The 24,427-nt window shown below is 47.1% G+C and overlaps 1 protein-coding gene across 1 annotated transcript in view; it reads left to right on the top strand.

Moving 5' to 3' along the window:
* The first annotated feature begins 13,013 nt into the window (after nt 1-13,013).
* The window catches only part of LOC149340163 (uncharacterized), a 69,674-nt gene continuing 58,260 nt past the window's right edge, over nt 13,014-24,427 (top strand). The window contains exon 1 of the mRNA XM_089551064.1: nt 13,014-13,434. Coding sequence (XP_089407190.1) covers nt 13,014-13,434 — 421 coding nt within the window. The remainder of the gene's footprint in view (nt 13,435-24,427) is intronic.

Genomic DNA, 24,427 nt, shown 5'->3' with positions numbered 1-24,427 from the left:
AGGGAGAGCAACGGGGGGCAATTGTGTGCTCGTGACATTCACGAAATTGCTGGCATAGGCAGACGAGTCCTTGCCTTAGCTAAACTCCTGGAACCAACAAAAAAGAGCTGTAGTGGAATTGGAAACCAATAATTAAGGAGAAATATCGATCGATTGTCTGCATTTTCCTTAATATCTCAAAGGCATGCGTTGATACAGTAGCTGCAAAAAAAGTTAATAAAAGCTGTGCGCGTTGTAGCGCGAAAAGAAACTGTGCTTGCATGGGGAAAATCAGTGTGGTCACGGAAAGCACGTTACATAAATTGAAAACGTAATTAATCAATTCTGGGGCATTTTTTATTAATCATTTAACAATTAGGTCGAAGTCAGTTTTGCTGACACGTTCTTGAGCTTTCCACCAACAATCCGTATTTCTGTATCAAATATTTTTCGTATCAAGCGAGAAGCAGTCGCGTTAAAAGAAATGCAAGACATACACCTGTTCTGCAATTCCAAATTTCTTTGTAGATGAGCGGGTCACCATTGTCGGTTGCGTGATTTATTCGAACAAAAAAGCCTAATTCCCATTTACTTCACGTTATGAATATATGGTGCGTCATAGTTAAACGTATAACACAGCAAAGCAGAAAGGCATCAATACGCCACGCAGATAACTATTCTAATCAAGCTCACGGCGTAATCCTGTTTCGGTATCAATACAAGAGCTTGGAGGTTTTCTTTATAGAGATGAAAGAGTATGCCTAAATGCACTGGCTCAGACTGCAGGAAGCATGCTGCGTACGCACTTCAGTACGTACAGGGGCGAGCGACAACAATTCCAACAGGGGCGAATTCATGCGTTATTCTTGGAGATGACATCTAGGTGGGACGGCCCCATTTGAACCATTTAATTATTGGACTTTTTTTGTAAAAAAAGATGGGGTTCAGCATGATTTTTCTATGTAAAATTCCTCGCTTAGAGGAAAGGGGGAGGGGAGGCGGCGTTCACCCTCACGCACCCCGTCGCCCCTGAATTCGAAGCTCATTAGTCGAGTCTTAAGGCTTATGAGCGCACTTCGGAAAGTGCCCTAGTATAGTAGTGATTGCAACCTGTTTGCTTCATCGCTGATTGCTATTCTGACGTTTCTGTTTTGTTTTTGTTTTTCGCAAGATCAACACATGATGCTGACAGTGCCGGTGGTCGGTAGTATGAGAATCTCTGGCAGTCGCGCTTTATCTGAATTAATGAGGCTCATTTTTTGTGCATTTCAGCTCCTGTCGTGAAGTGTTGCAGTTATAGCGACGAAGCCAATCAAACGCTATTAACGAGACGTGACGGCAAGTATGTAGAAAGAAGGGGTTACGCTGTCTATGGTGATGCTTATTTGGAAACACACGACAAAGCTGAAAAAACCGTGTCTGCCGCATCTACTCGCAAGCACTGTAAACAGAAATAAAGCATTGTAAATAGCATTGTAAATAGCAGCATTGTAAATAGCGCCCAAACAAGCATGATGAAAATGTGCTAAAAAAAAAAAAACTACCATTCAGCAGCTCACATACTATGGTCAAAAACGTGTGACGAACTGGTCCGCAATTAAAAGCTTTCAAAGGTGTAGGACATGTATTGTCCTAAATTTTGATCCGTGCAACACAAAGTACACAAGAAGACCAATATAGCGCAATTCGTAATATATATTTTGTTCTGGGTAAAAATTGATTTTGTTGCTCTCTCTGGCTATGTGGAAGCTTGCCTGATAGCAAAATGCGGATTTATTGCCGCGAAAATTGAAGTAAAAATTTTTGCCGAAAGTTAATTCAAGCTAGGGACGTTCATACCGAAAATTACCCCAGGATCATCGTTCTGAAGAGAATGGGTGTGTTTCCTAGCCTCAGGGATTCACACGCAAAATATCTTTCTGGCCCCACCGCAGTTTGCTTGCAAAAAGTGGTCGGCAGTGGCGGCACCTGCATTTCATTTAATGAACTTATTTAGCTTATGAAAGCTCCGTTTTCAGTGAAAGTAGCGTTTTTTCCATCAGAACGCGGTAATCCGCCGATGCAGGTCTACTTCAATTCGTCCTCAGTGTTCCTTAAAAGTTAAAAGCGTGCAACGTAAAACCATGGCAAACGTCTAAAAACAACGCTAATTATGCCGGGTGTTTCAGCGAACAAATTCAAAAATCTTCAAGAATAGGCTTTTTGTTGTACAAACATGGCTTTTGCGGCATAATATTACCCATGTCGGCGGAAACCAAAAAAGCAAGGAATCGTCGTAAGTAGTAAGCTGGTTAATTAATTTTTAATGATTAACTTTTTAAACAATAGAATTAGGCGACTAGTTGCAATTAGAGATTTGTAGCCGGTCGTTTGTAACATCCATACCAGTTTTCAGATCTTCGAAAACGCTATTACGCTCGTCTCTGTAGCTCGACAAAATCTGGCTGTGTCGGGCGAAAATACATGTGCTTTCGAAAGCATGCAGGCAAAGCTTTGTTTGTTTGTTTATGGGGTTTAACGTCCCAAAGCGACTCAGGCTATGAGAGACGCCGTAGTGGAGGGCTCCGGAAATTTCGACCACCTGGGGTTTTTTAACGTGCACTGACATTGCACAGAACACGGGCCTCTAGAATTTCTCCTCCAAAGAAATTCTAGTCGCCGCGGCCGGGATCGAACCCGCGTCTTTCGGGTCAGCAGCCGAGCACCATAACCGCTGAGCCACTGCGGCGGCCCAGGCAAAGCAACCCCTCCAGTGCAAGTAACTAGTCGAAAAAGAAAAATTTTATCCAGCCAGAGGGCCACGGGTAATCGCGCTTTCAAAATTCTAAAAAACCGATATGGCTATTACTAACCACTAGCTACAAATGTCTGATTGCAACTAGACGCCTAACTCTACTAGTTAAATAGTTAATTATTAAAAATTAGTTTACCAGCTTACTAGTTAAGACGATTCATCGGTTTTCTAGTGTCCGCAAACATGGGTAATACGTACTATGCCACAAAGGCCATATTTTTACCGCAAAAAGCCAATATTTGAAAATTTTTGAAAGTGTTCGCCGACACACCCGGTATGTCAAGGCGGGGAACCAACTGATTCTAAAGCTGGATTTTCCGAATTGTGCAACAGGTATGCGGAACATATCGTCTCTTTGGCTGGTTATCGCGACGACACTCATGCAGCCAGGAAGGACAAATGGGGCCACTTGCCGGTATTTTCCACTGCCGTTGCGGAATTTGCTCTCCATACGGACGAGTACGCCGACACTACGGGATGTCACCGCCTCGGAGCAACTGAGCGATGTCGAAGAGCCGTCAGCGGAACCTCCACGTACGTGAATCAATTTGGCAGCCACCTTCGACCCAGTTTAGCGCTCTGGCGTGATGACTGAGCAAACGAAACCAGCTTGCCTGCAGGTGCTATAGGCACGTTGGATGAAACGCAGCTAACAAAGCACAAACGAATTTTTGCAAAGTATACTTGCTCCCTCCCTAATATTTGCTTGGGAGTTGCACCGATTAGCGAAAAAAAAGAAATGGTGCGAGCTCATTGGCTCATATACCAGGTGTTTCAGAGAAGACTAAGTAATTTTCAAAAAGAGGCTTTTTGGGGTAAAAATATGGCTTTTGCGGCATAGTATTACCAGTGCTGGCGGGCAGTGGGAAGCCGGTGAATTGCCTTAAGTGATAAGCTGGTTAACTAATTTCTGATAATTAACCTTTTAACTGTAACAGCTAGGCAACTGGTTGCAATTAGAGCTTTGTAACTGGTCGTTACTAATAGTCACATCAGTTTTTAGCATTCCGAAAACGCGATTATCCTCGGCGTTGTGGCTCGACAAAATTTGCCTACAGCGTGCAAAATGCATGCGCTGTCGAAAAGCATGCACGCAAGGCAACCTTTCCAGAGCACGTAACTAGTCGAAAAAGCAAAATTTTGTCGAGCCGAAGAACCAAGGGCAATCAGGTTTTCTAAATTCTAAAAACTGAAATGGCTATTACTAACGACCGGCTACAAATCTGTAATTACAACTAGGCGCCTAACTCTCATTGTTAAAAAATTAATTTTTAAAAATTAGTGAACCAGCTTGCTACTTAAAACGATTCACCGGGTTTCTGGCGTCCGCCAACACTGGGAATACTAATCTGAATAAGGCATATTTTTACCACAAAAAAAAAAAAAACATTTTTGAGAATCACTTATAGTCGTCCCTGAAACATCTGATATAAGTTCGTTATTGGTTAATACGCTTTTACAACGGAAGACATAGAGCACTTCATTTGGCAAATGGAAGTGAGGCCCACCGTAATGGAGTGTTGAGGATGAATTTCAGACCCCTCGCATTCTTTGATGTGCACTGAAATCTCTGAACACGGGTCTTCTTTTAATTTCGCCGCCATCAGAATTTGGCCGTTGTGAGGTTGATTCGAACACGTGAAATGATGCTCAGCATCATTTCGCGTATTCTTACAGTTCCTCTATATCACCTAGGGGGAACAGTGGCGCTGCGATAGCTCAGCCACCATGCAGATGCGCAAGAATGCCGGGAAGGTGAGAGTTCGTATTTGGCTTGGCTATTGTCGGGCACGAAACGCGCATGTAGCGTATCAGTAAGACTCTTCTCGTGGCATCATCATCATCATCACTGCAGGGCAAAGGCCTCTCCCATGTATCTCCAATAGACGATATGCGAAATGCACAGCGCCATCTCTCAGCGCTCCGAGAACTAAGTCATCCATGTTGGTTCGGTACAGAAAACGAAACCGCTGCCCAGGGTTGGGTTAAAACGGCTGCGCTTCGTTTGAAAAGTAAAATGCCGATGCAGTGTTGCGCTACCCTCTCCACTGTGAAAAGACACTACGATGCGTGCCAGAACTAGGTGCGTTCCAGCTTTTCGCTTTTCTATTTTTTTACTCCGTCCCAACGTTTTAGTAACACAAAACGCCATGCGAGGTATCATGTGTCAGCCCGCGGATCAGTGCGCAGCTTTCGCTTTCTGCGCTGATTTTTGACAAAGCTTTCGAGGTGATTTGCGTTTAAATTAAGATAGGGACCCCAGCCTGTGTTGTCTCTGATCAAAATTAGAAGCCGATTTTGTGCATTTATCAACTCTCCGGTCGGGCGTGAATATACAGGGTGTTTCACCTAAGACTTTCTGCAATTTTTAAAAATAAGCTATTTGAATTAGATGCGCGCTTTTTCTGGCATAGCATAGTAAGTGGCGTAGTACATCATAATGCAGCTAAGCCGTGCTAACTAGCAGGCTTGTTAACCAATATTTAATAGTTAACTTTTAAACTATTACTGTTGGGCTCCTTAATTATTGAGAGGCATGCAGCCCACGTAAGTAATGTCCATATCCGTTTTTAGAATTTAGAGAACGAGATTATCCTCGGCGCTGTGGCCCAACAAATTTTGGCTATTTCGACGAGTTCGGTTCACTGGAGAGGTTGCTTTGCCTGCAAGCTTCTCAAACCGCATGTATTTTGGCGCGATGTAGGCGAAATTTGTTGGGCCACAGCGCCGAGGATAATCGCGTTCTCAAAATTCTAAAAACGGATATGGACATTACTTACGGTGGGCTGCATGCCACTCAATAATTAAGGAGCCCAACGGTAATAGTTTAAAAGTTAACTATTAAATATTGGTTAACAAGCCTGCTAGTTAGCACGTCTTAGTTGAATTATGATGTACTACACCACTGACAATGCTATGCCAGAAAAAGCGCGCATCTAATTCAAATAGCTTATTTTTAAAAATTCCAGAAAGCCTTAGGTGAAACACCCTGTATATATAGACGCATACTTGAACAACGTAATAGAGAAGGTAATTTTTTTGAGCGGGCCAATCGCTCATGCCGTGGCGAAATAAGTTCACTCGAAGAACCGTATGCCGATTACTGCTTAGTTTTTTCCCATGTTCAATTACTTTTAGAAGGGCGAGCAAACTCTCTGGACCATACGCATATGTTATGCGCGTTAAGGAGTCTTTGTGAAGCAATACACCCTACGTATAAAAACTGAGGTGCGAATGCTTTATTTCTTGAGGATTCCTATACCTTCGATATCTGCGGCGTCGAAAATCTAAAAAAAAAAGAAGCGAATAATATAGCTACTTTATTATGAAGGAGGGACGCATTTCTAAGCTAGAAAGTACGTGCAACATTGTTCTGAAAACGCTTCAGGTCATCAGATTTTATTATCGTTGTGGCAAGCTCCAACAGTTTGCTTCGCAACAAAGTCCAAGTTTGGGAGTAAGCTAATTAAGTTTCGGAAGCAACCGAACATGCTAATTTCGCCCCTGCACACACAGCTTGACCAGCGTATCGAGACCGTGCATGCACCTACAGCTGTAGCATCTTTCTCTAATCAAGCCGCCGCGGTGGCTCAGTGCTTATCTGAAAAAAAAAAAAAAAAGCTGCGTCTTTGCTAGCAATTGTCTAACTTTTCCTGCACTGCTAGTGTAACTGCCATGAAAAATACTTTGAACCTTCCTAGCCTGTCCCTTCGTAGAAAACTCGCGCGAATGCTAACTTTTCACAAGATTTACAACCACAATCATCAGCTAAAACGGGATCTTCTATCTGAACCATCAATCATATCACCTCGCACGGATCATCGCCACAAGGTACACATTCCATACTGCCGAAGCAATGCATACTTTAACTCGTTTATACCCAAGACGGTGAGCGATTGGAACCACCTGCCCACCTTGGCTGCCGATATTTCTGACACCTGTTTATTTAAAAATGCTGCGGAAAACTATGTGTTTGACTAGGCTGTTTTGTTACCTAATCTGATTTGTATTGTGTTCAAGCTTACGTTTTTTCTTTCTTTGCTGTATTACATTACATTTTGCATTTACTTTTTGTTTTCATTTTGCTGCATTGTCTTTACTTATTTATCCACTCCCTTCTGTGACGCCCCACTGGGGCCCTGAAGTTATTGTAATAAATAAATAAATAAATAAATAAATAAATAAATAAATAAATAAATAAATAAATAAATAAATATTTTGAATTATATGTGCATGCCTACTTTCCTCTTGTTAATGTCGACAGACTGACTGCGTCTTAATTTATTTATTTATTTATTTGTGACGCTGAGTGTGCCGCGCGGCATAAAACGGGGTGTTAGTCACGAAGGGTAGAATAAATTACAGAAATGCATGAAGCCCGGTTGCGTGTAAAAAGTCACATAAGCTTCGGGCGTAAATGTTTTTAGTTACCCACACGTTCAAACTAGAGTCATTGTTTGCAGACAGTCCTGCCTCTTGAAGAACTCGAGCGCGCACCAGTGAAGTTCCGGGACGTGTCCACAGTAGGTGGTGGACATTGGTGTCGGAAGCGGGTGCCTCGCAGTGAGGGCATTTTTGCGGCGCAGGAATCTTGTCACTTTTCCACTGGTTGCGAACAGCAGGCGTAAGGGCCACTCCGACACGCAGCCGCCTCAGAGAGACCTCCTCCACCCGTGATAGGTTGGGGGGAAGCGGGTAGGTACACGGGGGAATAAGAGCACGTGTACGCTGCCTGAGGGAGGCTGAAGATGTTAGATGTGTCAGAAGTGGATCTGGTGGCAAAGAGGCAGGTGGAGTTTGCGGAGTGTCAGTCTCGCGAGATATGTCAGGTGCGATGCTGTGGACATCTGTGCGAGCTTGAACCCACTGAATGCGTATAGGCACCGGGTAAGATTTACAAGCAGCATGTATGGCCTGGGAAACCCGAAGGGTACCGAAGGGTACCCGAAGGGTCTGCGTCTTAAGCAGGACGCGGTTTCAACGAATTGTGGCGAAAATCAACTGACGCCGGGCTCTGAAATGGTGACGTTGAAAACCGCGGATGCGCACTGCACATTACAGTAAAGGAATCGAATTACGCAGCTGGTCGAGGGTCTTGTGTAATGCCCACTGCAATGCACGAAGCTCCTGGCGTCGGCGCGAACGAAAGTTCGCACTGTCACAGAAGTTTGTCAACACACGTGCGCACTCAGCGCAAAATAACCGCTTGCTACCCTACCAGATGAATACGCGTCCACCTGGGAATAAAATAGCCATGATAATGCGTGATGCTTGAACTGGTGCTTTAATGCGAGCATTAAAACGACAACAGCACACGGTCACGGTTCGACTTTCCGACCCACTTTCGAGTGCCGATTATTGCGATCATCAGCGCCAGACTTCAAGCGAAGCTGAGGACGCGGTAGGAGTAAGCTGGCGCTTATTGAAAGCACCTACATTTGGTCAAAGGTCAGCTGTGAAAACAACGCAGCAGCTGAAGCTTGCCTGTTGAAATTCCACTCGCAAGAAGAAAGTACGCATAGCAAACGATGCACCAACTCGACGAGCTCGACCGAACCAAGATGGAAGCCGGAAGTTGTGGGCGCGGTGTTGCCAGACCGCCAAGCAATTTCGCATGTCGTCTATTAACTCTGTCATTCGCCAATTGCGGCCACCGCATTCCCGCAAATTTCTTAATCTCATCCGCCCACCTAACTTTCTGCCACCCCTGCTACGCTTGCCTTCGTTTGGAATCCACTTCGTTACCCTTAAAGACCAGACCATCTTGCCTTCGCATTACATGCCCTGCCCAAGCCCATTTCTTCCTCTTGATTTCGACTACGATGTCATTATCCCGCGTTTGTTCTCTCACCCACTCCGCCCGCTTCCGATCTCTTAACGTTACAGCTATAATTTTTCTTTCCATAGCTCGCTGGGTTGTCCTTAACTTAAGCTGAACCCTTTTTGTTAGCCTCCACGTTTCTCGAGGTTTGACACGAGAAACGTGGCAAACCTCGATGAAATACGTTAGCTTAACACCAAATTTTTCGCTTGCTTTAAATCTGATGAAGAAGTGAAAACACGATGTATTAAAATAATTGAATCTGCGCAGGGAGGAGAGCATCGTGGCGAAGCTAAGGATTTCGCGGTAGAATCCACTTTATCGGACCAAACAGGAAGTCTCATCTTCCCTGCATGCCGGCGATGAACTAAATGCTGTTTAAAAAAACTCGCGTAGACGTTGGCGGCACTTTTCCCTTTAGGCAGTTTCTGAGGAACTCAATGCTGCAGGTGATAACATTGTTTGTCATCATCATCAGCCTGATTACGTCCACTGCAGGGCAAAGGCCTCTCCCATGTCTCTCTAAACCCTGTCGGCCGAGGGTTAATTGGTTTGTTCTTAGAAGGTTGTGGCCAAGTACACCGAGGTGGTCAAATCCTGTTCTGGTGAGGAAGCGCGTTGTCGGTTCTGGTTACCGAGATCAGGCCGCACTCCAGGCCTGGTAATGAAATTCCATCGACACGCGGATTTTTTTAAAACCCGGTGGAGATTTGCGTGGCACCGGAATTCGAACCCCGGTCCTCTTGCACGTGAGGCGGATGGTCCAACTCTACGCAATCGCTGCACACATTGTTTGAAGGCAGGCTTAAAGTTAATCAAGGAAGACGCAACGGAACGCGATGCAAATATCTCTAATGAGACTTCGCATGCATGTCTTGTAAAATGGGCTGAAACAACCAGACAATATATGTTTTCATCTTGCATTTCAAGTGAGTAATATTCCGTTCACAAGTAATTCTGTATTTCGTGTGACACCTAGTACATTGAACTGATATTGCATTTCTTTTTTTTCGGCAGTAAATGCGTTATTCGTGACAGCGGAGTCAAGAAACAACAAAAAACTGTTCATAAACGGTTCATGAAACAGCGAACTCTCTTTCATAAAAGGGAGTGAGGTCAGATTACTCCATTTTGGCTCCCAAGTAGGCGCCTTAGAGCGTACTCATTCTCTTGTGAACGCGTTCCTTTTCCGCTATTATTTCTCTCTGAAATAAACACCAATTGGTCCAAAAAGCCACGCTTCGTCATCACGTAAGGGACACGCTTCCACCTAAAACTGCATTTGGCCCCAAATAAATGGACTATTTGCGTTATTTTTTTCTTTTTCAGCTAAATACCCCAGCCTATTTGAATAACAGTTCGCCGACAACAGTTCGACGCCGGGGTTCATATGTAACACATGTGATGCAGAGTATATTATAGCAGGCGAGTTCTAAACAGGCCGGGAGCAAGTTGCATTAGCTCCTCAGATTACTGCATGTACTTCTCATTCGGCATGCATTTGGTAGACAACAAAACTTAAATTTTTGACACGGCCTGAAAACAAATTTCGAAATACAAAACAACGAAACACGTATTGATGAGTGAACTTCACGCGACATTTACGTCATTATGACGTCGTGTTTATCACACACTACCAAACGACAATGCGGGGACATTAGCAGGGGGGACAATTCGATGTTTCAAAAGGGAAGGAGGGGCGAGGAGGGGGGAGAGCACGGGAACGATTCGTTTAGACGGTGCCATAAATAAAAGCGGAAACAAACTCATCGTCAACGTTCGCGAGACGCCATCGAATGGGTTCGGTGCGCAACGGAGTCATCCGAATGACCCCAAAACATGCGTCGCGTTCCCCGAATACACGCCGCAACTCGAAACGATGACCCATCGCCATGGCCTCCTTTCCCACCCAAAACGCCCCAGCGCGCAGCCCTAAACGCTAGACCACCGAGGATTAAGGAGTGCTACTCAAGGGCTTTTATTTTAATTTGCTTTGATGGCAGTCATTTTGAATTCGTGATAACAAGTCTTTGCCGTACATAGGCGGACCAGTAAACAAAACACAAACGCCACCCAGCATTACTGTTCACTCTATGCCGTTACTATACTTTGAGCGCGTTCCGCATCGAGTTTTCGCAGCGAAGCCCGCTATCAGCACGAAGAGGGTCCCGACGCCGGTCGACGCCATCGCCCAAACCTTTTTGAAAGCGCGTGTTTTCGGGGCCAACCGGCGACAAACAAACAAGTAGGTGAAATCAAACCTGTACCCTCCGAGTCAACCGTCCTCCTTTTTTCACAAAGCGGTTGGGGAAGTCATCAGATATTTGCAGAAAATAAAAGCTCAGAAAATAGGAAATGTCGGGAACAGAGAGACGACAATGTTCCTGGAACGGCCGATAGCGGTGCGCGCGAATTTGCGCGCCATCTACCCCGCGTCTTTAAATAAAAAGTGGGAAACCGTTTTAAAGCATCCCGCGCCAAAAATTTTGTATAATGCGCTCACAACAAGAGCGCACCGGCGCGCGTTTGGAGGCGGCATTAGGGGAATCAGAGCAGCCAACCAGAAACGGCCGCTGTGGTCGGCGTTGGGTGGCCGCGACCCAGTGCAAACACGCCAGCGCCTCTGGCGGCGGTGGCGGCGTAGATGAGCTCCGCACCGGCGTTCGCTCTCCCTTTGTGAGACGCGAATATTATCGGCTCCACGCAGAGGCACCGCCTCCTTTCAACGGGTGCTCATTGATGACGAATTGATACTTAATCAATAATGCATCCGCCGCGCGTGGCACATCATGACGCGTAAAAATGGGGAAGGGGGCGACATTTGATAAAAACAGCCCACCCCGCTCCCTGCGTGTCCCCAACTCGCTTCCCCTCTGGACATTCACGGACAGAGAGAGAGAAAAAAAAAAGCACACGAAAGCACTGCGTGCGATTCAAGCCTCTCTGACGTTTTCCTGGACGTTAATACTCGTCTTTAGGCCCTCCGATCTGCTGGAATCGGTATGCCAGAACGACCATGAAGTTGAAATGGCGATACGAATGCTCGGGCATTTCTACACGCCTGTCGCAAGCGCATTCAATCGCGCGATCGTGAAGCCCTCTCTCGGGCGTTCACCAACTCGGTTGCACGTTGCCCTGCATGCTTTCTTTTCCCTGGAAGGTTTCGAAACACGTTCGGTAATGTTGTCGTCCAGGTCCCTCAACGTGCTCTTACATGATGCGCGAAGGTGCACTATCTGCAGTTCGTGTGCGCATGCGTGCCCACGAACCTTAAATGCGTATGCGTTCACCCAGTGTCATCACATCGCGACACTTACGACTATTGATCTCGCTGTTTCCGCAAGACCTCAAATTTTTCTACGTTCAAAAAAAAAAAAGAACCTGCCTCTTTCTCTTTAGACTTTCGAGGGGTATTTGAAACGATGAACGCCGCTTTGAAAACGCGATAAATGTGGGCGGAGAGCGGTCTATGCACCGCATACATTTATCGCAGAAGACGGCTTCTCTTTTGTTCCTCTTTGAGCGCAAGAGCTCGTCTGCTCTTTACAGAAAAAAAGTCACTCTGTTTGTTTGTTGCCGCCCTGAAATGAAGAGCTCGGGCTCGACAAAAGCAAACACGCGACGAGTGCCGAGCACCGCCTTTGACGACTTCGAGGACCCTCCTTCCACTATAGTCCCTTTTTTTATTCTCCCCTGAACGTTGATGCAAACCGGAGAACCTCGTGTAAAAAAGGAAGCCGATTTCTTCGGCTAGGCATCACGGACTATTGAATAAAGCGGTCCCCGCGAAAGGAGATATGAACCACCACCGGTACTCATTTCGCCACCGCTGAATGGGAAAGCGACACACCAGAGAACGCCCCCATCTAGCGGAGGGAGTGACGAAAAGCGTTCGCGAAGCCGATTGGTCGGCTCTCCCGTTTCTCTGTGCGGTAAAGGGACCTGGAAGAATTCCTTGGAGGATGAGTGAAGAAAATGTTAATAAAGTATTCAGCAGTCGTGAATTTTAAAACCCGTGTCAATGGTAACGGAAGAAGCAGGGTTCGAATTTTCTCAATGTTCCACAAATCGCGCCAACCGGGAGGTCAGATCTAACTTGTCTGACAATACTGGATGGCACTTCATGAGGTTCAGGATTCGAAAACTGTGCCCAATGTCCACAGCTCCTACTTTAAATGCGCGTTGATGAACTCAGCCTGAAGAGCATGCCGCTTAAGGATTTGTACCATTCAGGAACGTAAGCGCATCCGTACCTGGAGGTCTAACCCAAGTGGATCCCCTCCCGTTTGTCTAGCAAAGCTCGCGAAACTCGACGGCTAGTGTACATGGAGGTGACGGCCGGGTCACTCGTTTCAAAAGCGGTCGATAAGATACCCAAGCCAACGTGGACGCGTCGTTTCTCACCAATCCGGATGATCCATGTCCGCCTGGTCCTGGGGACTCTCTGATGACACGGGAAACGCCGAGACGATGTTCTCGAAAGAAGAACTCATGTACGTGGCCACCTCTCCTCGGATGAACCCGATGGCGCCGAGCAAGACATCCTTCCTTATTCGCGACATCCTGGGAGGCAGCTCCACCTCAGCAGCAACGACCCACAACGCCCTGTTCGACGGCGCGACGTCCACCGCCGGTGCAGCCTCCACGGACTCGGCCACAGCGGCTGCGACTGCGGCGGGGATCGCGGCTTTGGTGGCTCTTCGCGGTGCAACCCCTGGCTGGACCTCGACCCTGGGTTCTGCCGAGCCACAGGCCGAACCACCGGCGTGCTGCGGAGGATTCCTCCTAGGCTGCGTCACGGTTCCTTGCTTGGGTTGCGCCACGTCCTCGTGGAACGCAGGTGAGGACAAGTCGTTTCCGACTCGGAAGTTCAAGTCGCCGATTCCTCTGCCCGCCCATGACCGTATGTGATGAATTTGCTGTGGTCTTCCAAACATGCTTAAGAGAAGGTAACACTCCGCTCGGCTCAGGGAATGTAGCCGGAGTTCACGTTGTTGAGGTGGATGAAACGCAAGATGAAGTCGCCGATTAGCCATGTTGTAGCTGGGACCTTAAAGCCTGAACCGCAGATGATTTTGGCGCTTTCCCTGAGCGTTTGAAGTTTTCCACACTAAATGCTCAGGTGTTTTATCTTACACTGTGTTTAAAGCATCGCCGGAAAGGCATGAGCAGGATTGGTACTTGCGCATCTTGGCAACAAAATCATGCATTCTTGACATCCTGTCAGGAAATGTGAATTATAAAAAGTTCCAAGCAAAAAAAAAAGCAAAATGTCAACGTTATCTACAAAAAAATAGACGTATTGTGACGATTCCCCAAGTCAGCGGACGCGAAGTACACCGCAGGCGCCGTCTCAGCGGCACCCAGCTGCACGGGGAAGAAGGGAAAGGGAAATAAACGCTCCCCCGCTTTTCAAGGAGAGGAGCCAGTTTGACTCCCGCCAGCAACGTGTACTGTCGGTTTACGGGCGCCCCTTCCCGCGTCCTCCTCAGGGCACGTCGGTGACCCGTTCCGGCATTCGCTTCCAATCTTCACCCCTTACAATACTATAACACATATGCTTAGAGCTAGTTATTTCATCGTGCAAACGATACATGCAGCCCTTGACTGTTCATCTTTAGCGATCCCTAATACAGCTCCGTTGCTGTCCCCAACAAAACCTCTGCGTCTTGTAAAAACGCCACAGGAGGCAGCGAGGGGAAAAAAAAATTCCTTTTGTAAGAATTCCTTCATTGTTTGTTCAAAATTACGTTTATCCAACAATGCATCAACCTTGACCGCGGGGATACATAACCGCTCTTTTTAAGCGCTTTTGACTGAGTTTTAAATGTTTAAGGCAAAAAACTAACAAGCGCAAGCTTCTTGAATGGAGTGACGTCAGGTGTTCCGATTGCCCCTGAATACCAAAGAACAATCGAGTAAAGATGTGTACAGAATGGTATGCTGGGTTAGACGTCATGCGGCTGGTAGTTTAGCAACGATGGGAACACGAATATGCGTTCAAGTGCCACTAGAAGAAGAATAATAGGCCGCACAGCATCAGCACGCACATATGAGAACAGTGTTCCCTCATGTGCGCGCTGTTTCTGAGTGTGCAATTATTCCACTCATATAAACACACGGTGAAAGGCGCAGAAGGCAGACATGCAGAGAAAATTAAAAAAAAAATAGATATGTTTCTTTCGCGCTCTCCAACACATCCTAGAACACATCAGCTAGCTCAAAAATAAGTTACTTTTCATTCCGATGAGTTGATGACTATTAAAAAAACTTTTGGCTTATACGAAGTTCCTGTGAACTTGGTTACACCACGAAAAGGGACGCGAAAAACATTAGTCTAAACTGCGCGCTTGAAGCCGGACGCTTGAGCTCAGAAGCGATAGTTATGCTGACTAGAGTAGTAGAAAGTGCCTTTCATTGCACAGTATATTTTAAACAACGCCTGCGTGCAACAGATGAAGACAGCGCTAAGGACTTTTTCTTATTGTACGGGTGGGTAAAACTGAGATTGTGCACACGTTTTAATGACCCACGTGCGCGAGTTTAGCACTCGGTAACCCGTGAGAAATCAGCGAAGAAATAAAGAAAGAACGAACGAACGAAAGAAAGAAAGAAAGGATGAAAGAAAGAAAGGAAGAAGAAAGAAAGAAAGACAGAAAGAAAGAAAGAAGAAGAGAGAAGGAAAGAAAGAGAGAGAGAAAGATAGAAAGAAAGAAAGAAAGAAGGAAAGAAAGAAGAAGAAGAGAGAAGGAAAGAAAGAGAGAGAGAAAGATAGAAAGAAAGAAAGAAAGGAAGAAGAAAGAAAGGAAGACAGAAAGAAAGAAAGAAGAAGAGAGAAGGAAAGAAAGAGAGAGAGAAAGATAGGAAGAAAGAAAGAAGAAAGAAAGAAAGGAAGAAAGAAAGACAGAAAGAAAGAAAGAAGAAGAGAGAAGGAAAGAAAGAGAGAGAGAAAGATGGAAAGAAAGAAAGAAAGAAGGAAAGAAAGAAGAAGAAGAGAGAAGGAAAGAAAGAGAGAGAGAAAGATAGAAAGAAAGAAAGAAAGGAAGAAGAAAGAAAGGAAGACAGAAAGAAAGAAAGAAGAAGAGAGAAGGAAAGAAAGAGAGAGAGAAAGATAGGAAGAAAGAAAGAAGAAAGAAAGAAAGGAAGAAAGAAAGACAGAAAGAAAGAAAGAAGAAGAGAGAAGGAAAGAAAGAGAGAGAGAAAGATGGAAAGAAAGAAAGAAAGAAAGAAAGGAAGAAAGTAAGAAAGAAAGAAAGAAAGAAAGAAAGAAAGAAAGAAAGGAAGGAAGAAAGAAAGACCAACGCTATCGGAGCGAGCTCGGTATGTGAACCTCGTGTCCGGTGAAGCGCGACTCTACTCGGCATAAACACGGCGGCTGGACTTTTCCTTTTTCCTCGGCGGCGCGTGTCCTTGATTGGTGGTAACCCTCATTTTCTCACCGTGCGCCGAAATTGATTGCATCTTTTCGAGTACGCGCGTCCCTCAACGAGGAAAAGCTGCAGAAGCTGGTATACACGAGCTCGACGAAGGTTAGGCCCCTCGTTAAGTGAAACTCGCGTCCAAAAATGAGCGCGGGCTGTGGGCGAGGTGCGATATATTTGACTACCGGGCAAATAATAATAAAGAAAGGAAACACGTAAAGCAGAGTTTAACAACAAAGGAAGCGTCTCAAAAAGGGTAGGCACAATGGTCGGAAAACACAGGTGAGCCAACAAGGCCGAAATTAGGGTGGAAACAGACTGCGCCCAAGGAACGGGCACAATGGAAAAGTCGTCGTCGGGGCAATTCGGCTCGTGCACGCGCCTAAAGACAAAGTAGGAAAAACAAAGTAAAGGCGTGCAGAGGCGCGGCAGAGTGGGCTATTACACTAAATTTGCCTCGGACGACCTTCCGCGCTGACCACGCAAAGGCGCTGCACGGACCTTCCTCCACAGCAGTCACGCAACATCAGCTCGCATCGGCCGCGGAGTCTGGCCAGGTGTGGTATTTACATCCACCGTGTGCGAAAGATCATAAAAGTTGTCTTGCGAACAATGTCGCGCAGGCACTCTATTTTTGTACTGCAGCCTAAGAAAAAGAAATTATTGTGCCTCATGTTCCGAAGCTTCGTTGTGGGACCATGAGGAAGGCCTTAGAGGGAAACTTCGCGATAATTTGGGACTCAGGTTGTTCTTTAATCAGGCTCTTTTAACGTCGTTTTGTTCACGAATTTCCTTCTACAGGGTATATTTGCATATGTCACGGGCCGCAGCTTCACTGCGCGCATTTCTGTTTACCGAACCTGTACGCAGTGCCTAGTTTAAAGCGTAGATATCGCATGAATGCTTCTACTGAAGATTATGGTAGAGAGAGGGTGTGGTAGATGGTCCTTGGCGGTCACAAAATGAACAAGGGAGGGAAAAACCTCAGGTTGCTTGAGCCAACGTTTCGACAAGGGGACTTGTCTTCGCCGATACGAAGACAAGTCCCCTTGTCGAAACGTTGGCTCAAGCAACCTGAGGTTTTCCCCTCCCTTGTTCATTTTGTGATCTACTGAAAATTGTCTGTCTTGGAGGCTGTGGCCGACAACAACAGATGCATTCTTATGTACGCACGGTATCAGAAAAAGCTGAAACTTATTAATATGCAACTGTATTCTAGCAAGCATCTAATATTTGATTTATTAAAATTATCTCGAATGACCTCTAATTCTTATAACAAACAGGCTGGTCTTCACAAGGCCCCTTCTTGGAAGTGCTACTGGACCAGCCGGCTGTCTAGAGCCACTGCATTCGCCGGTCTTTTATTACCGCCCTGAAGAGGTCGATTCCTCATAAGGTTATACCTCGCTGAGAATTGATTAAAATGTGCTAAAATTTTCAAAGCCTGTCATAGCAAGAGGTGTATATAATCAAATTGGCAATGGGAGATGTCGCTGGACCATTGTTTAACCTGATTCCTGAAAGCGCACAGATGTCTTTATGCTCACCTTAGCCCACCAGTACCCAAGATGACAGGGATCTGACGACTCTAAAGCCGACAGCGATAGGTCGAAAAAAAACACCAAATTTCCTGAAATCGAAACAACGTCACTCTGACGGTAAACGCAACTCGTGCTTTAACTGAATGAATCGTTTGCCTAAGCCTCCTGGTTTTGAGGAGCCCAGAACGAAAGCACAAGCGAATTTTAGTGCGATCACAGGCGCCGGTTCAGCATTGCACGAAAGAACAACGTTTGTCCGTTGCAAAGAGAGAGGCGACTGCGTGAATCCCATCCTCAAATCTAACGATTCGAATGGCCCCAATCACTCGACGCAGAAAATTACACCTCTCAGAGTGAAAGAGCGCTTAGGGATTACCGTTTTCCTCGAAGGAAATTACGTGCCGAGAGTATAAAAGGTGATTGGGAAAGGTGGAGAGGAAAAGTGGCCGGTGCAACGCGCAGCACGGAGATAGCCCACCTTCCCTGCAGAAGCCCCACCGTTTCTGCGATGAAAGCGGGGAAGTATACGTTCACATATCGAGCGCTATGCTGATTTGAAAGAGTGGCCAATCCGCCGGTAAAAAACCCAAGCACTGGCAGCGTGAGACAAGGGTGTACTTAAGAGTACACCCTTATACGTAAGAGTACAGGACTCTCACGGCAGTCGCGTGTTGGGTAGCAGGACGCACAAAGCGGATGAAAACACGGTTGAGGACACCCTACGGAATGAGCAGCAGGTAGCGGAGGATGCATCGTGGGCGGAAACAGTGCACCGCTGTGCACACGGAAGGAGTTGAGCTAGCGACGGGACGAAACACACGGAGGATACCACTTAAAAGCATCGCTAGCATGCGACAAACAAATGCCGGTTTAATTTTTAATGCCATGGTTGTGTCCGCGCTGTTCCGGCACCCCGTCATTCTCTAGTTTCATCTTGCGCGGTTCAGTTTTGCGCAGTCAGTATGAGCCGCGGTACGCAACTCAAAGAAGATCGGGAGCGATGACATACACATATGCATTCGGGAACAAAATTCTCTAGAACGTGTGAGCATCAAACGAAGAAGACAGACTTATTATTAGCCGCCGGATCGAGACCGCACTTGTGGAGGTGAAAGCCAAATTCGCGTTCTTTAATCCGTGGTCGAGAAATCATGATGTGATCGCTGATGACATAGAGTACCATGTCCTCTATATGATCGCTGAAAAACATTGCTCCTATGGGCCAAAATCACTTTCCGAGCGATAATTTGAACTCAAGGGATGCGTTTCATGCGAAACGAACAGATACATACATATGTATATCGACTGCCTACGTTGCATGTAATGGTCTTCACACAATGATCACTCTCTCTGCTCATGACGACTGCACGTCATTATGTAAGCCCTCAGGGCAACTTTTCTCCCAAGGAAACTATCTTTGTCGTCAAACTTAGTAAAACGGAAAGCTACCAAGCACCTAGTCGTATAACCAAAGCTTGAAGAAGACATCGACCTCACGTTCCACTGAGGACACCAAACTAAAGAGTGCAGTGAAGACACTGTGCCCCTCACATCAAGCCAAATGTTATCTACATGTGAACGGCCGGATCTGCTGTTATGTAAAAGGTCGTTCACAGCAGATAAAACGTGACCTTCATCGTATAATAAGCATTTATTTCTGCACGCGTCGCGCAGTAACTTCCAGCAATCGCCCCAAAAATGGATTCGCAGCTTGCGGAGGGCCAAATGCAAGCTTAGTTTGCGCTGACTTGCGTCAATAAAACAGCTACTCTTTTGTGTAGAAACAATTCAATTAGCGAGGAAACTGTTCGGTTGTGCCTTAAACGTATTCCACAACGTCGTCGCCCTGCGGGTGCGCGCGGGCAGTCAGGAATTAAGGAAAAGGCAGTTATTGTAGCGAGAGAAATGACGAGCGCCGAGCTTGCTTCGAGCCGCGAACGTGCGAGCGCTGCCGCGGGGAAACACACATCGGCACCTCAAATGAGCTGCCGGACGAGTGCCGTTTGGCGGCCGCGCATGCCAATAGGCAGCCGCTTCTGGTCCTCACGTCTAGGCCTCACATCGCGCGTAAGGCGAGGAGCTTCGTGCGCACATCTGGCGCTCGATTACCGCCTCGACGACACTGTGTGCGTCAGAAATGAGGAGAAAAGTCCGCACCGTTTCCCTGAGTTACGAGCTGACGCGACGAAGAGAAGGAAGAAGAAAAGCGGGAAGTGTGTGTTTACACGCAGACTAGGCCAGCACACGCCTCCCGATTCTGCGCCTCGGAGTGGGTGTACGTGCCATAGGACGGCTGGACAACGGCGACGACGACGACCGCCATCACAACGACAGCGACGACAACAACAACAATAACAACGACAACGACAACAACAACAACAACAACAGCAACAGCAACAGCAACAGCAACGACAACAACAGCAGCAGCAACAACAGCAACACCAACAAGAACCAGGCACATGCACGACGATGATAGAGTCGGATAGCACTGTCTTAGCGACGTGTGTTTCAGGCGCCAACTACAAAACTTGCAGCGGGCACGCATCATGGCACTTTCCGGTGACGCTTCGGTGACTTGTAACCTGGGCGACTAGCGGATAATGCTGACAGTTAATAAACCGTGAGGACGGCTGTGGCTTATAATTAGGTGCGCACTTTGTCAAATATTGGCAGCTGGCCACCGGTCGGACACTATTGCAGCGCTCTTAGAATTCTTAAGCTGGGGAGTGCTGAGGACGACAGTACCACCCAGTATCCGAACGCTGGCGATGAGAAACATCTCATATTGCACTGCCCACAAGCATACAAGGTGGTTCGTCTATTTAAAATGCAAACTACTGAAGTCCAGTGGCTAGCACTACATTCCCCCCCCCCCCCCCCAAAAAAAAAAGAAACAAAAAAAACGAGATCTTTGTAGGTCGAAAGGAGCCAAGAAACTACGTTAAATGACGTCAAATATGAATTAATCGTTAAATAATGACAAGACTAAGATAGAAATCAGTATCAAGCGTGTAATCAAGTCGGTTTCGTGCAAGGTGGACGACAATGTCACAAAAGCTGAATATTGCGCTTTGATTGCTCGTAAAGTGCACACGCGCTACTCGCCACTCAGAAAACCAGCTGGCCATCAGCGCAGCGCACTATAGGAACCAATCGGCACCAATGGCAAATCAGCCTTTTATTGATTTTACTAGATTGATCTGAGCTGTGTTTTGAAGCACGCAAAATTCGTGACACGATGCAAAATATGCCCTCATCGCTTTCCGACGTAGAACTTTGCCAACAATAAAACATCTGATATGTAAATACTCTATATGCTATGAGCACATCCTGGTTAGAAGTGCAGAAGCGTTGGCTGCCATCCGTAGAAGCATAGAAGAACTTTCAAGCAGAAATAAAGCTGGGAATTTCTTGATGATCGCTTCCTTGGAACCAGTTTCTCTATTTTTTCCTCACTTCTTTGTTTTAATCGTGCTTTGATAATACACAATGCGGCAGTGATGGAGTTGCATCCTTGCAAATGATGTCCGTGTTAGGTTCGCCTAGATTAAGGGGACACTGAGGATAGCTGTATCGTTTTTTTTTTGTTGTTGTTGTTAGCAAAATCCAATAGTTCGGCATTTTGTGGCTTTGTTGTCGCTTGTCCGGCGGTGAAAGATCCATGCATTGCTAAGAGATTTGGATTCGAAGTTGGAAAACTTCTTCCCGCCGCTCTGATTAAAACTCGAGACTCTCTGAACACGAAATAACATACAAGTGACGTAAACTCAAGTAAACGTGGACTCCGTGATTGCTGGTCAAAGCGCTGTTGTCTAGCAGTAGCCGAAAGGGAAACTACCGCAGGCCGCACGTTAAAGACCTCTACCAAACGTCGCTACCGTCGCTTAGTTTACGTTTGCACCCGCGTTACGATGCGTCCCGTTCCCGATTTCGTAGCGAAGTTCTCGCAAAGAAGTGCGGCCTGCACTTCAGCGAATTCATCCCCACATAGCGAGCGATGCTTTTGAGGGATGAGGTGGTGGGTGCGGCGGGTTTGCCAGGATAGTCCGAGCGTCTAGGAGTCGGCAGCGTCGGCAGCAGGCCAAGCTACTGGCGCGGCAGCCACCGTCATGACAGATTAGTGGAAAATAATAGTCCTTGTAGTCCTGCTTATGCAGTCCAGCGTATTGGTGCACTCTAAACAGAAAAGAGCAAAAAGAGAGTGGCCTATCTTTTAGAGCATTCCCTTTTATAAAGTCTGCTCCCTTTTACTCCGATACAGGCGTATTCGTGTTTAAGAGTGTACGTTGCAAACACACCGATTGGTGCGTTTGCTAACATGGAGGCTCGTGCATCATTAGCTAGCCACAGGTTTTTCCTCGCAGCAAGTGCGTGCTGTGGCATGAACTTCGTCCGAGGAGCACTTAGAGAGATACTTGGAACTCCACTGCTGTTCCGCACTTGTAAATCAAGGCGCGTCAAGAACAAAATCACGAGGGCACGCAAAGAGCGTAGCCACACAGCACCCATGCACACCGAAATTGAGCTGGCCGCCTGTTGCGCCGCCAGGTATAGGTTTTCTTTGGCTTCCAACATTGAGGTTGTACACGTTTGTCAACCTCAGAGGTTCGTGCTGTTTCTCGGTCATTTCGTCATCGCGCTTGTACTCGCGACATTTGCCTGTGGTGGCGATACGTGTGCGTTTAGTTATTACAGGTAAGATGATTTCACCACTACGGTGTTTCATTATTTGGTAAGGCGCACTCCACTTCCCACCGAATATTAAGTATCCACGTAATGACACTGCATTCCCAACGGCCAACTCATTTGCCACGTGGCATCGCTTGCTTGGAACTCGCTCGTTTTATCCGTGTAATGATGGAAGCGCACTGCCGATTACTAGTGCCCGACTCTCATGCCCAAAACCTCTCCGATAACACCGGTGGCTATCACGAGACGGCGCGGCAATAATTTGGGTCGCCTGCTCCGTATTTTGAAGCCCTTCACCGAAAAAAGAAAAGACAAACCTTTTTCAGTGAAGTACGATACGTCCAGTCTGTATTCGCCGGCCATATCAGTTTGTTGCATACATGAAGGCCCTATACCGCGAGGGGGCAGTATTTCGCGCGTTCTTTAACGTCGCTTGAGAGTTACGATATTCCAGAAGACTCTCAGCAGCCTTCAGTGTCGTATTAGCGTGACAGCGTCAGACTTGGGGATTATGCATCCCGAGAAGTTGGCACAAGAAGCGAACCTTGGCTCATATTCCGCTAACTAAGGCATAATCGCAGCTGACTTCGCGCTCCTCTACCGCGTGCTGCATATGCGCAATGACAGAGACTGTGGAGGAGATATAGACAGAGGTAGAAAGAAGGCGAGGAGGTTAACCAGAAGACGGCTCCTGTTGGCATAGATAGATGGCATAGATAAAGTAATCACGCAGGATGTCAAGAGCGTGCGTGAGAAAATGTTTCACGCATTGCATTTATTGACACGCGATTTACATCGTGTTTTCGAACGCGTTTCGCGCGCTTGCTAATCACCATAGGCGCGAACGTCCGTTACTCCGTTACGTGTGCTCTGGATGAACGATGCGCCTCTTAGCACACCCAGCCACGGCGGACGCATTTGGATGCAGTGAGGATGCAAAATTGTCTTTGTACTCCGCCATATTTCAGTACACGTCGAAGAATCCCATATGGTCGAAATTAATCTGGGGCCTCGAACTCCAGCGCCTCTTCCCATCTTCCATGTGTCACCCGCTCCTGCAACCCCCCTGTCACAATGCAACACCTGGAGAGCGAAAACTACTACGCCTTTCATCTCGTCATGAGACATTTGTCCCTTTATTTTGTTTAGCCCTTTGGTACTCAGCAAAAGTACGGATAAAAGAGCTATCTCGCTTCTTCAAACTCCTACACTTTGAGACACTCGCGGGTGAAGGATTCGCGTCAGATGCAAAATCTGACAGCATAGCAACAAGGCTAAAAAAACAAAACAAACACACTGCCTAGACTTCGCTTCTGGAGGTGTCATCCTCGCAGAGCTCGTGAGCTGCGCAATAAGAAGAGCGCCGTGGATATCCCGAAGGCCGAATATGAGAGCCCTCGACAATCGCTGGGCGCGCGCGGCAATACGCGCGGACGCGAGTGGCGCAACGGCCGGGCCTCGCGTCGCCACCAGTCGAGAATAGACGGCCACTGGGATTTCCAAATGAACTGGAGGCCAACACCGGCACGTCGCGAGGCGCCTCCCTAAACCGCGCACCAGATGTCCGAGGGCACACAAGGCGCGCTTTCTCTCTCTCTTCTCTTTGTAGCGGGGGGCAGGAAGGAATAAGGAGCTGCTTGCGTGTGTATGTCTGTGATTGTGCGCGTCAGCCCGGGGGGTCTCGCGATGGGAAGAGGGTTTGTCCACATCCTGAGTGCTGTCTCTGCCGTCGGTCCCCCCAAACAAAAACAGAACCAAACAAAAGTGTCCCCCCGCACACACATCCTCGCGGTCTGCCGGGGTCCAGAGGCGCACCAAAAGAAAGAAGCGGACAAAGGAATAAGTGAGCGCGCTCTCTCGACCTCCGTGTTTCCCGAGGCAATGACAAAAACGATGCTCATCTTCGTGGCTTCAAGAGAAGCGGCGGCGGTGCCACGTGCGGGAAAGTATTAGGGCCCAGCACAGCGGCTGCGCTGATGCGCTGGACGAAAGCAATGCCTGCGCCGCTTTTGTCGCTCTCATCTTCGTGTCTCTGCCCAAACGCAGAAATTCCGCGCCATACAGTGAAGCCTCAAGGTTTGAGACCGCGCCCCCACATGAGCTGTTCCTCACACGTGAACGCTACGTGCCAAAATAAGCAAATTCACCTCGGAAAGAAAGAAAGAGAGAAAGAGAAGGAAAG

This window comes from Amblyomma mixtum, chromosome 6 (assembly GCF_055824585.1).
Source record: "Amblyomma mixtum isolate Tamu chromosome 6, ASM5582458v1, whole genome shotgun sequence".
In the NCBI taxonomy this organism is placed as follows: domain Eukaryota; kingdom Metazoa; phylum Arthropoda; class Arachnida; order Ixodida; family Ixodidae; genus Amblyomma; species Amblyomma mixtum.
This window is presented reverse-complemented; position numbering and strand designations above follow the sequence as displayed.